Below are 11,761 nucleotides of genomic sequence, written 5' to 3'. Positions count from 1 at the left end.
GAATATAGTCGTAAGAAGGAAGAACCGACTTACAAGAATTGAGGTTCATTCTGATCTATGTTAAATCATACTTTTACAGCGATTTTAACGTTTATCATCTTTCACCTGCCTAGATCGAATATTTTTTATAATGAGAAAACAAAGCGCAACTTAGAAGATGAGATTAAGCGATTAGAGGCTTCTAGTCAAAATCGGCTAGAAGTGTATGGGCATTACATGCCAGAGCTGGTCAGGCGTGTACAAGAGGCCCATCAGAGACGACGATTTCATAAGTTCCCTCTTGGACCATTAGGTTTATAATTGATAAGACTACACCATCAGCTTTGCGTGATTATATACCTGTAGTTTATGGTTTGACTCTGTTTGAAGAGTATTTATCATGTCGATCGATATTTTATGCTAGGACAAAATGTTACCTTGAAAGATCAGAAATGGGCAGTTGCAATTGAGAATTGCTTGGGTGATCTACTAAGATCATTTCATTGTCATGATCATCACGATAAAGATATTCTATTAGACATATGCCGCTTCATGAGAATCCCTAGAATGCCAACTGTTGTTGTCAGTAAATTTTTGGTAAGTGTGTAAATATATTTAACAGTTAGCACTACTCGATTGCTAATGGATAAATCATCGTGACTGATTTCGTTTATCGTTGTTAATGTTAATAGGATAAGCCACATGATATTCCCAAATTTGTAAGAAACACTGATATTTCTGATAACGATATTAATGGCCTAATAAAGTAGTTGTCAAACATGAAACTACTATTGACGATACACGTATTTCTTAATGTCCAGCGGTGTCAGTACCCAACTCTTTTAGAATCGTTAGATATCAATAATAGCAATGTTATAAATTGCTTTATTGATCAGGTAATGCTGCAAGCTGTTCGAATTTGTAAATTAAATGAATTTAGTGTAAGTTCGATTGAATACATTATCACTTTTCTACGTTATAGAAAGGAATCGAAAACATTTTACTTATCGAACATCGAGAAGAAGCTATAAATTTTTTGACAGGTAGAAATGTTCCTGGAAATGTCAGAGAGGTATTGTAAACTGTAGTGAAACTATTTAAAATTTCAAAGTGATTGTTTCTACGTGCTTAGGATGTACGTTGTCTTAATACGCAGGCCTATATAATCAATGGTGACCATCTTTATGGCGGCGCTAACTTCAGATATTATTCCAATTTTCGGCGTGGAGTTCATTATTTTGTACGAAATGTAACAGAAGAAATAAGGTACGGATAGATCAGTCGATGATTACAAATTTTTATCATTGTAAAAGTGTAGATAGATGTTATCACACTATGAAAATAGAGGATGTTGTTGATGTTTATGATGTCAGTCGGCGTGAAATTAATAAACGTTCTTTATTTAATAGACGTAGAAAATCGCTTTTTGAAAATTGCAACAATGACATTCGCAACGCTAATACTCATATGACATCAATTCAGAGGAATTTAGATAAAATTAAGGTCTTAAATTATACTTGTATTTATCACAGTATATATATACAAGAATAATATTTTGAAGTTTAGTTACATTTACTAATCGATATTGGGATGATAACACAGACGGACTATAATTCAATACGCCAATCAATTAGCTATCATCAAGACCGAATGAATTCACTAAAGAATGTAAATAAATATGACTCATAATTTATGACAGGTAATGGTAGCAATTAATAAAGGCTGACTTAATATTATTTCTTACAGGAAATCCAAGAGTTGCAATCGTTTGACGTCAAAGCCTCTGATTTGACAGCATTGGTAAGACAACATCTAAGTCCAACAACAATTTAGTAAAGTACAAGGAAATTACAAACTCTTTTATCAGTCCTACAATTTCTAATCTTAATATATAGGAAACTGAATTACATGACAGAGAGGAAGAAATTGAGAAAGATAAAGAAGAGGTTCAAATTTATTATAAATTTCTTGTTACTGTCTCAACTCTAGTTTACTATTTCTACAATGTCATGTTACCACTAATTTGATATAGCAATTTCGATTATTAGTTAGAAAAACTCGTGGTATCATGCCGCAACGTAGCCACAAAAGCTACAACATTGGAAGATCAGATAAATGGCCTCGAAAATGGGATACAAAAGATCGTGGAAGATATGAAACTGCTTAAAGTATGCAATTTTGGGGGTTAACTCTATTTCTATACTGTACAGTGTACAGCCCTTATGCAACGATTATTAATCATTTCTAATTAGGAAAAACGTAAAGAAATTGAAGTAGAATACAGGAGTTATGATAGTCAATGGAATGAATTGCAATCAAAAATTGATCAATTGTATCGTAAGAAAAATGAAAAATTACAAACTATTTCTTATCAAGAAAACACCGTAGAGGTAAGATATGTCTATAAAATATATATCACTTCAGTGATTCAATCCATTCAATTGGGCTAATGTACTTTCATTACCACATATAGGCGTCCAAGGAAACCGCTTTCAAGTTATCTCCAACGCGATGTAACTCCAGTTTAGATATTTCAACATTGAATAAACAAATTAAGGCAAAGGAAAAACGTTTAATTGACCAAGAAAAAGAAACTGGTACTCGTGAAGAAATTCTGGCCGCTTACGTTACTGCAAAGAAAATGTATGATGAACAATGCGGTCACCATACTATACTTGATAGTACATCTAAGGTAATTCACTTTTACACCAAAGATAAGGATAATTTGTCTATGTTGATTGCACTATCGCTTTTGGAGCTACGAGAAATGGTATAGGTTCACCTCATCAAAGCTAGTAGCTCTGTGTGCGATTGAAATTGGTCATGACGCAAATGCTATTACTACAAGCATTACCGTACTAAAAGTTATTGTCTATCGAACGGAGTAGCTGATACAGCAATATTCTTGCATTTAATTTATAAGATTTTATAATGTTGTCAAGCTGTACTTCTTACTGATTGATGTTAGTTTTAGTTTCTTATTATATACATATTTCTATGTTGATGATTTTTTTCGGATAGTAAGTAAAGATCAATAGTTACCAAGATTTTATACTGTTGTCAAGCTATGTTACTTATTGATGGATAAAGATTTAGTTTCTTAATATGTACCTGTTTCTGTATCGATGATTTCTTTCGGATAGCAACTGAACAATCAATTAAAGAAGCGACACAAGCTATTTACAGGAATGCTAAAAATTTTAACTGAACAAATTATCACTACATTTCGTATAGCGTTGGCAAAAAGAGGATATCTTGGTACTATGCTGATTGATCATAACGAAAAAAAGATATCTTTAGATGTATGTTATAATTATAGTAGTGTAGTTCAGGAATAGCCATTTTGGATTGTGATTCATTAACACGTAAACTTTTAGGTTAAGATATCTGCCAATGCAAAAACCTCTGGCACCGGTTCATTGTCATGTGGTGAACGATCATTTTCAACTATTGCTTTTATCGTCGCGCTTTGGGAAGTAACGGATTCACCTTTACAATGTTTCGATGAATTTGACGTTTCTATGGTATGTTGTTGTTGACTTGTAGATTAACTCTCCTAAGTAATTAAAACTATATTTTTATAAAAACTTTCATTATGAAGTTTATGGCCGTAATTTAAAGTCGTTACCCTATTTATACAGGACATGGTCAATCGAGATTTGTGCATGCATACTTTGCTACAATTAGCCACGACAAGAAAACTTCGCCAGTTTATATTTCTATCTCCACAGAACATGAGGTGAGGGAATTATATCAGCGTTGTGCCAGATACTCATTGGTATGGTTTACGCAGGTAAGCTAATTACGTAAAAGAAAATTCTAACCTAACTTCTACCTTTACATACCGATCTTTAGCAAATTAAGGTTTAAGGAAAACATCAGAATTCACCGTTTACAAGATCCTGCACGTGAAAATAATCAACCACCAATTACGGATAGCTTAGTTAGACAGTCCTGAAATATGTCCATTTCTGTATTTTAAATAAAACTGTAGTGTTAAATGTTTGTTATCCGTAAAACGTTCGCTTTTATGCTGTTTATCTGCTGTTTAATAATTCTGTACAGGTTAGATTGATTTTAAGCTGGAAATTAGATTCCTATTTTTACAAACTTGTTCTATACAATCTTTGGTATTCAACATTAGCCATATCCACTGTTTATTACAATTGTACATTTACTTTCTTCGGTTAAAAGTTGTCTGTTTTAAAATTAATTGCACTAGATTTAGCGATGACGTCATTTGCTGAATTTCTTGCTAGCAATGTTGTTGTACTGTACATCATTATGTTGTTCAATGTGCGTTATACTAGTATTATGACTGCTACAACCGATACGAATTTCAATCTTTGGACTCGTCAACTAGGTGATAACCATGATACTTTCAAGCGGTTTATGAATGATTATAAGGGAGTTATTGCGACTGATATAACTCTAATAAAGTTCATTTATTCGTTAATGTTTCTGTCGATGTGATGATTTGATTTACTGACCTGCATAGCAGGTCCATGGTTGTCTTATAGAATACACAAATGTATTCTACTAGCAGTTTAGGCATGCATCTGTATAATGTGCAGCACGACAATCATTAATAAACATAAATCGAGGCCACGATCATGATGATCATTACATTCTAGATGACGGTGCAACTAAGCTATCGCCTTAACCCCCCAAAATAATTTTAGATTATTGCTAATAGCGATAAGCGATTAACTATTAGTATCCAATTTTTGTCCTAAATTTACAGTTAGTAATAGGTCAATGTTGGATGTTGTGGATGATGATCATGATGATCATTCTAGATGACGGTGCAACGTCGAATTTTTTGTATAGTAATCCCTGCGTCAAAATGGGACAAGGTCGACCAGAGAGACCTACAGTACAGTATACAGTACAGTACGTACAGTATACGTACTGTAAATGGTCTCTCTTGTACTGTATGGGCTTACGAAACGCCCTATGTCATCTCCACCGGGGCCGCGCACCACACAGGTGTTTTACCCCGTCAACACAGGGTACATGCGCAGTTGGGCACACTACTTTCGCCTCAAATCGAAAACTCCCGCCTTGCCTGATGGTGGGCTAGTATTCACTGTACTATGTCGGGAAACATGATCACCATGTCATATTGTCTAGTTAAGCCTTCAAGTCGAGCGCTAGTATCAAGGGATCGATCGTCGTGGTCATCGGCTAAGACGACCACCGCTATCCTTCTATGACTACACTCGCTTTTCCACCATGATTTCCGCTATCACCCTCACTTGTCGACCCCCCCCCCTCCCCTCTGACGTCATCTATGGTACAACGGCTTGAAGAAGATTGTATGCAAAAAATTCCAACCGGGGTAAACGAAACACCATCCAAGATTGGCCAGGGTGGTAGTAGCGGCCACGAGTAGCCCCCTAACAACATTGTTGTTGATCGCTTTTTTTTACCGGGAAAAATTCATCCAAATTGGCAAAATCCACTTGGATAGTCAGCAATCTTTGCTTCTTCTCTACTTTCCTCATGCGATTGATGAAGATTCAACATGGCCGACACACGTAAACGATGGATCGATGATGAAGCTGATGGTACCATTGTCAGTAGTGATCTACTAGCTAAAAAACGTCGTGTGAAGAATCACAAGAAAATGGCGATCATGATCATCATGATGAACAAGCCTTGGACGACGATCAGGTAATGATCACATTCAATCAGAGACATTAGGGTGCAAGGATCGAGGAAGCGATAGCTGCATTTTTTAGTATTAGACTATAGGATAACTTGATAAAGCTGAGAGACATGCAGGCTGCAAGGATCGAGGAAGCGATAGCTGCATTTCTTAGCATTAGACTATAGGATAACTTGATAAAGTTGAGAAATTTGGAGGCTGTAAAGAAGCGAGATCGAGGAAGCGATAGCTGCATTTCTTAGTATTAGACTATAGGATAACTTGATAAAGTTGAGAAAAATGCAGGTTTCAAAGATCGAGGAAGCGATAGCTGCAATTCTATGTATTAGACTATAGGATAACTTGATAAAAGTTGAGAAAAATGCAGGCTGCAAGGATCGAGGAAGCGATAGCTGCATTTCTTAGTATTAGACTATAGGATAACTTGATAAAGTTAAGAAAAATGCAGGCTGCAAGGATCGAGGAAGCGATAGCTGCATTTCTTAGTATTAGACTATAGGATAACTTGATAAAGTTGAGAAAAATGCAGGCTGCAAGGATCGAGGAAGCGATAGCTGCATTTCTTAGCATTAGACTATAGGATAACTTGATAAAGTTAAGAGAAATGCAAGCTGCAAGGATCGAAGAAGCGATAGCTGCATTTCTTAGTATTACACTATGGGATAACTTGATAAAGTTGAGAAAAATGCAAGCTGCAAGGATCGAGGACGCGATAGCTTCATTTCTTAGTATTAGACTATGGGATAACTTGATAAAAGTTGATAAATTTATTGATCCGATCAAGTGGATGGCCATGCGGCAGCTGAAAAGGGATATGCATCAGCGATGCTTCTCCTGCTTGATGATTACTTAATCATGGCTTATTCTGCATGAGAGAGAAAGAGAATCCTGTTGGAAAAGGAGAACAACCAACAACCATGGTCCATTGTGTCCATGTCGTCGTTGATCTTTTGGATGGAGATGTGATAGCCAAAACGACTCGTTCAACCCACACAAAATGCCGTCAACAATGTAAAATCATCCGTGTATATATACAACTTGATCCATGCTAATCATGTCCATTTAGTTTGTTTGTCATCTCGATGGAGAAATAGATTGATTTTACAATGTTATACAACTCCACCAAGATGAGTGTCAATCCAAATAGTCGAATGGAAGAATCGATAGCCTAACATTCCCGTCATGACGACAGTATTGCTCCACTAACGATTCTTCTTCCTTGCACAGTAGTTTACCACGATGGTAATCCACTTTCACTATGCTGTCTAATTCTGCCTTGCTTGGCTTTCTAACTTGATAACACTTGCATTGGAAAACATGGCAATCGGTCAGCTAACATTTCTATCATAACTAGCTATCCTCTTGTCTGATTCTAGTCTACCTTGGAATCGCCTTCATCCCGCTACTACTTTTACAGTACTATACTGTAGTATCAATTAGTGAGATGACGATTAAAGTTTGCCATGGCAAAAAGATTCACTAACCTGTCTACAACAGCCTTCGACATCTACATGATAAACACATTCAATCATGGCGGTTCTTCAACATCAATACTGTACAATGCAGCTTCATCTTTCTGCGCTAATAGGTTGACTACTTTAGACCTCAAAGTTGAACGTCTTTCGATGACCATCCTTTATTTAGGCTACCAACCTCCTACAAACAATTATGACGCCACATTTCTTCATCATCAACACTGTCCAATGTGCCAGTCGTCTTCTCCACCTACATCGCTCCGCACTCCATCACAATCAGTCTAACTTCCATTTTTCTACCTTTAACGTACTACCTTGTCTTGAAAATTGCTGACTGACAGCAAACGACTCTATAATGAACTAACACATTATTTTTTCTTACATGGTCTTGCCAATTGCAGATAGAAAGCAATAATTCACAAAGCGATGATCAAAAGACAAGCGGTAAAATCCTACAGATCCAATTGATTAATTTTATGTGCCATTCCAATCTGAAGATGACATTAGGAGGAAATGTCAATATCATCATTGGCAGAAATGGAAGTAAGTATCTACTATAGCAGATATAGATTGTTGCTAAGCTTGATCCTTTCTTAGCCTAACCTTAGCAACAATTGAACTACGATAACATTCAATTCAATTTTATCATGGCTGTCATGTCAATAAAATAGTTTAATCTTCAATCTAGGTGGTAAAAGTGCAATCATGACTGGTATCATCATTTGCTTAAGTGGACGTCCTAGCATTACCAATCGAGCTTCTTCCTTGAAGGAATTCATTAAAAAAGACGCCAAGTAAGTATTTTACTATTTGCTGGCAAGTTCGTGCCATCTTCTTGGCATTTCAATGGCCTATAGTGATAAGCTTAGGCAAATCCAATGTCAGCCATCTTGACTCTCAAATTGTAAAGCCCTTTTGCATTGGCAGCAGTTCTTCTTTCCATCATTTTATTCATACAGTGATCGGAAGGTTTACGCTCTGCTGTTAAACAAAATTAGTTTCATCAACCTAACCAAAATAAGCCCATTGACTCAACATGTATCATCTTGCTAGTAAAAATAGTTCCATGCTGTTGCTAAGCTAGATTCGAGTAACGATTTTCATCAACAAGCGTAAAATGATCTCCAAAATAATCCATTGAATGGGCACCCTAGTGTATCCACAGCTGGAAAAGATACAGTAGTATCGTCTTAGCATAGGAATTCGCATTAATATCTTCTGGCTAGCGTATGTAGGTTGCATTGCTACGTTATTAGTCAACATTCTTTGATAACTATTTTGCCACCAATGCGCTATATTAAATTAATGGACAACATGTCCGATGATTGTAATCGATGTTGCCAATAGTGTCATTTTGAATAGCACATTATTTGATCTGAGTACATTGGTTTTAATCCAGTCTTACCTACATCGTAGTTCAGTAAATCGACCACTATCCCATCACCGAATACTAGCTACTGAAACTATTTTCCCGTCCATGCCAGTCTTGCTCGCAAAATAGATCAAGAAATGATTGAGTTGCTCTACCCGTTAAACTACGCTTGTTGCCTACCAGGCACCTTTTAAAAGTCCTTATTTCCTACTGTACTCAACGTCTTCAAATCCTTACAACATTGGCCGAGTATATCCAAATAGATGATGGTTATTTGATATCGTGAAGGAGAGAAAGACGTATTAATAAAAAAAAAGATCAAGCATGCAAAGGGCTCCTTTACATGAAAAGAAAATTTCGCCGAGGAATACTTTGATGATCTGTTCTTGTTACTAACAATCTTGGATAGGTAGTACTTTTCATCCATTGCATACAACTGTATGCAATACATAAATCAATCATACATCAAGTTTTCGCAAAGGAATACTTATATAATCTATAGTTGTTAACAGCAATCTCGGATACAGAGTGCTTTTCATCCATAGCGTACAATTGGATATCGGTCTTAAATTAACAGTCATATATAATCAATCATACAAAACTATCGCATATAAAAGGAAAAGTTTGACAAAGGAATACTTACATAATCTGTTGTTGTCAATGTCAATCTTGGATGAACAGTTTCTATCCATTACATACAACTGGATATCAGTCTAAAATTACCAGGGATAACTACGCGTTTGGAATACCTTAATCACTCATGCAAGATTATGTACAGTATAAAGGGAAAGTTTCACCAAGGAATACTAACGACCTGTTGTTGTCAATATCAATTGGAGATGTAGAATTTCCATCCATTGCATACAACTGGATATCGATCTAAAATTACCAGTGATAACTATGTAATACCTAGATCAATTATACAAGGATTATACTTCAGAAAAAGTTTCGAGAAGCAATACTTACATAATCTGTTGTTGACTATAACAGTCTCGAATAGATAGTACTTTTCATCCATTGCATACAGCTAGATATCGCTTTTAAAATCATCCTTTCCTTCCATTGCATACAACTGCATATCGGTCTAAAATTACCAGTGATAACGACATAAAGCGTAAATTAATCACGTACGAAGGGGAAACTTTCACAAACGGAATACTTACATAATCTGTTGTTGTCAATAACAACCTTGGATAGACAGTACTTTCATCCATTTCGTACAATTACATATCGCTGTAAAATTACCAACGATGCATAAATCAATCATACAAGGATTATGCATAAAGGGAGGTTTCGCCGAGGAATACTCACATTATCTGTTGTTGACAAGAACAGTGGTATTGATAGTACTTTTTATCCACTGATATACAACTGGATATCGCTTTAAATTACTGGTGATACATAAATCAGTCATGCAAGATGATGCAAAAAGGGAAAGTTTCGCGAAAGAATACTTACATTATTTGTTGTCGTCATTATAGTTAATCATACTGGAACTATGCATAAAGGGATAATTTCGCAAAGGAATACTTACAATATCTAATATTGTACTTTTTATCCATTGCATACTACCGCATATCGGTCTAAAATACGGATATTCTCATTTGAAATATATTTTTACATAGTAAAGAAATTGCTCAACAGTTGAAATGCATCAATATTATTTGAATTCTTTGTCGTAGATACGCTCGGATTATAATAACTTTAGCAAACAACGGCCCCGATGCATATCGCGCAGTAGATTTTGGTCCCAAAATTTTCCTTGAAAGGCAGATTCGGAGAGATGGCCATTCCACGTGCAAGCTAAAGTCTACAAACGGTTAGATCACGATTGCTTCTGACCTTCATGAATGAATTAGATCGTATCTTATTATATTGATTTGGTGACATTTCCAAATTTCCACCCTTTCTTCCTCAATTAGGTCGAATTATCGCCAACGATAAAAAAGAACTTCAAAATATATTGGAACATTATAATATACAAATTGATAATCCAGCTTGCTTCCTTACGCAAGATGCTAGCCGAGAATTTTTAGAATCTCAAAATGAAGCTAAAAAATATGAAGTACGTTCACCAGATTGTTTCCATTCTTGAAGTGAATATCATTCTACTTTCTCCATAATCTTTTTCTCTAATCCTAAAAATCCTTCTCCCCTTTGTAGAACATCATTTCTTTCCCGTTAAACATTAATTGTAACACTTTTTAATCTTTAAATAGTTTTTTTTTAAAGCCACTCAGCAACAATATAACAACTTTATCTGTGCTTCTGATACTCAGCAATACTCCTTAGCTGCTGTTAATAAGAAAGAAAAAGTAAGTAACGCTTTCCATCGTGAAATGGAAAATATTAGTAACTCTAAGTAGACTATAGTCGTATTAGAAAGTAATAATTTTCTATTATAACGATTTTGTAAACGACAATGGCTATTTTGACAGATCATAGAAGAGCAGAAACAAGTTGTGGAGTATCATCGCTCAAGATTGAGATTCCTTGATCACTTGGATAAGATAGAGAACGACTTGCGACAACTCAAAGTATCACTTGCATGGGCGAACGTTCGCATTGAAGAAGAGGCAAGCATTAAAATTTACTCCTAAAGCGGACACGGTATAGTTTCATCATTATAACTTAGTAAAATTTGCCTTTCTTTCTTTAGAAATTGCAGCAATTTAAGGATGCAGTAACCCAGATTGAAAAAGAGTATAGCAAAAGTAAAACAGAGACTGAACACGATCAATGTTAGTTAGAAAATCTCATTTCAAGCAACTTATTCTAGCTCTATTAATTTTACTTTATTCATCGTTAAAATCTAGGAAGATAAAGAAAAGCTAAGTGAATCAAGGAAAGTTGTAGAGTTAGAAATTACAAAGCTGACTGACAAGCTGCATAACCTTCAAGAAAAGAAAGCCAGTTTAGATGCAGAAAATAAGTCCTGTCAAGATGAAAAGTTATCGTGCAATGTAATGGTTTCACCACAGCTCACTTTTTTATTTGAAGCGTATTCATCTTTAATACAACCTTCGATAAAAGCTTTTAAAAATTCTTAATCATGGTAATTCTGTTATCTTTAAACACCTTATTCCATTCTGTATAGAGAAAATGTCAAGAGGTCAAGCGTTCAATAAATCATGCTGAAAACGATCGAGATATGCTTCAAAAAAAGATTAATGAAATTATGGAAAGGTTATACAAGGAATTCTTTAGTTTTTAATTAGAAACCTCGCTGACATGGTTAGTATTGTCTAATACTTTACCGTCACC

General features: G+C 35.4%; 2 protein-coding genes across 2 annotated transcripts in view; both read left to right on the top strand.

Annotated features, from left to right (window-relative positions):
* Nucleotides 1-3,937, top strand: part of TRIADDRAFT_61013 (uncharacterized protein) — a gene marked incomplete at both ends in the record, with an annotated part of 8,841 nt that extends 4,904 nt beyond the window's left edge. Inside the window, 15 exons of the mRNA XM_002116981.1 lie at nucleotides 80-292; nucleotides 404-576; nucleotides 876-920; nucleotides 962-1,051; nucleotides 1,112-1,245; nucleotides 1,389-1,482; nucleotides 1,726-1,779; nucleotides 1,875-1,925; nucleotides 2,028-2,147; nucleotides 2,232-2,369; nucleotides 2,453-2,671; nucleotides 3,123-3,281; nucleotides 3,357-3,503; nucleotides 3,621-3,718; nucleotides 3,835-3,937. Coding sequence (XP_002117017.1) covers nucleotides 80-292; nucleotides 404-576; nucleotides 876-920; nucleotides 962-1,051; nucleotides 1,112-1,245; nucleotides 1,389-1,482; nucleotides 1,726-1,779; nucleotides 1,875-1,925; nucleotides 2,028-2,147; nucleotides 2,232-2,369; nucleotides 2,453-2,671; nucleotides 3,123-3,281; nucleotides 3,357-3,503; nucleotides 3,621-3,718; nucleotides 3,835-3,937 — 1,838 coding nt within the window. The remainder of the gene's footprint in view (nucleotides 1-79; nucleotides 293-403; nucleotides 577-875; nucleotides 921-961; nucleotides 1,052-1,111; nucleotides 1,246-1,388; nucleotides 1,483-1,725; nucleotides 1,780-1,874; nucleotides 1,926-2,027; nucleotides 2,148-2,231; nucleotides 2,370-2,452; nucleotides 2,672-3,122; nucleotides 3,282-3,356; nucleotides 3,504-3,620; nucleotides 3,719-3,834) is intronic.
* Nucleotides 3,938-5,506: 1,569 nt separating this feature from the next.
* Nucleotides 5,507-11,547, top strand: TRIADDRAFT_61012 (uncharacterized protein; the record flags this gene model as incomplete). The annotated part of the gene is made up of 8 exons (XM_002116980.1): nucleotides 5,507-5,655; nucleotides 6,525-6,675; nucleotides 7,527-7,668; nucleotides 7,814-7,919; nucleotides 10,180-10,316; nucleotides 10,420-10,562; nucleotides 10,717-10,812; nucleotides 11,314-11,547. The coding sequence occupies 8 exons, from the start codon at nucleotides 5,507-5,509 to the stop codon at nucleotides 11,545-11,547; spliced, it is 1,158 nt and encodes a 385-aa protein (XP_002117016.1).
* Between the last annotated feature and the right edge of the window lie 214 nt (nucleotides 11,548-11,761).

Source organism: Trichoplax adhaerens, genomic scaffold, assembly GCF_000150275.1.
Source record: "Trichoplax adhaerens TRIADscaffold_19 genomic scaffold, whole genome shotgun sequence".
NCBI classification, from domain to species: domain Eukaryota; kingdom Metazoa; phylum Placozoa; class Uniplacotomia; order Trichoplacea; family Trichoplacidae; genus Trichoplax; species Trichoplax adhaerens.
Note: the sequence above shows the minus strand (reverse complement) of the source record. Positions and strands in the feature narration are given on the sequence as shown.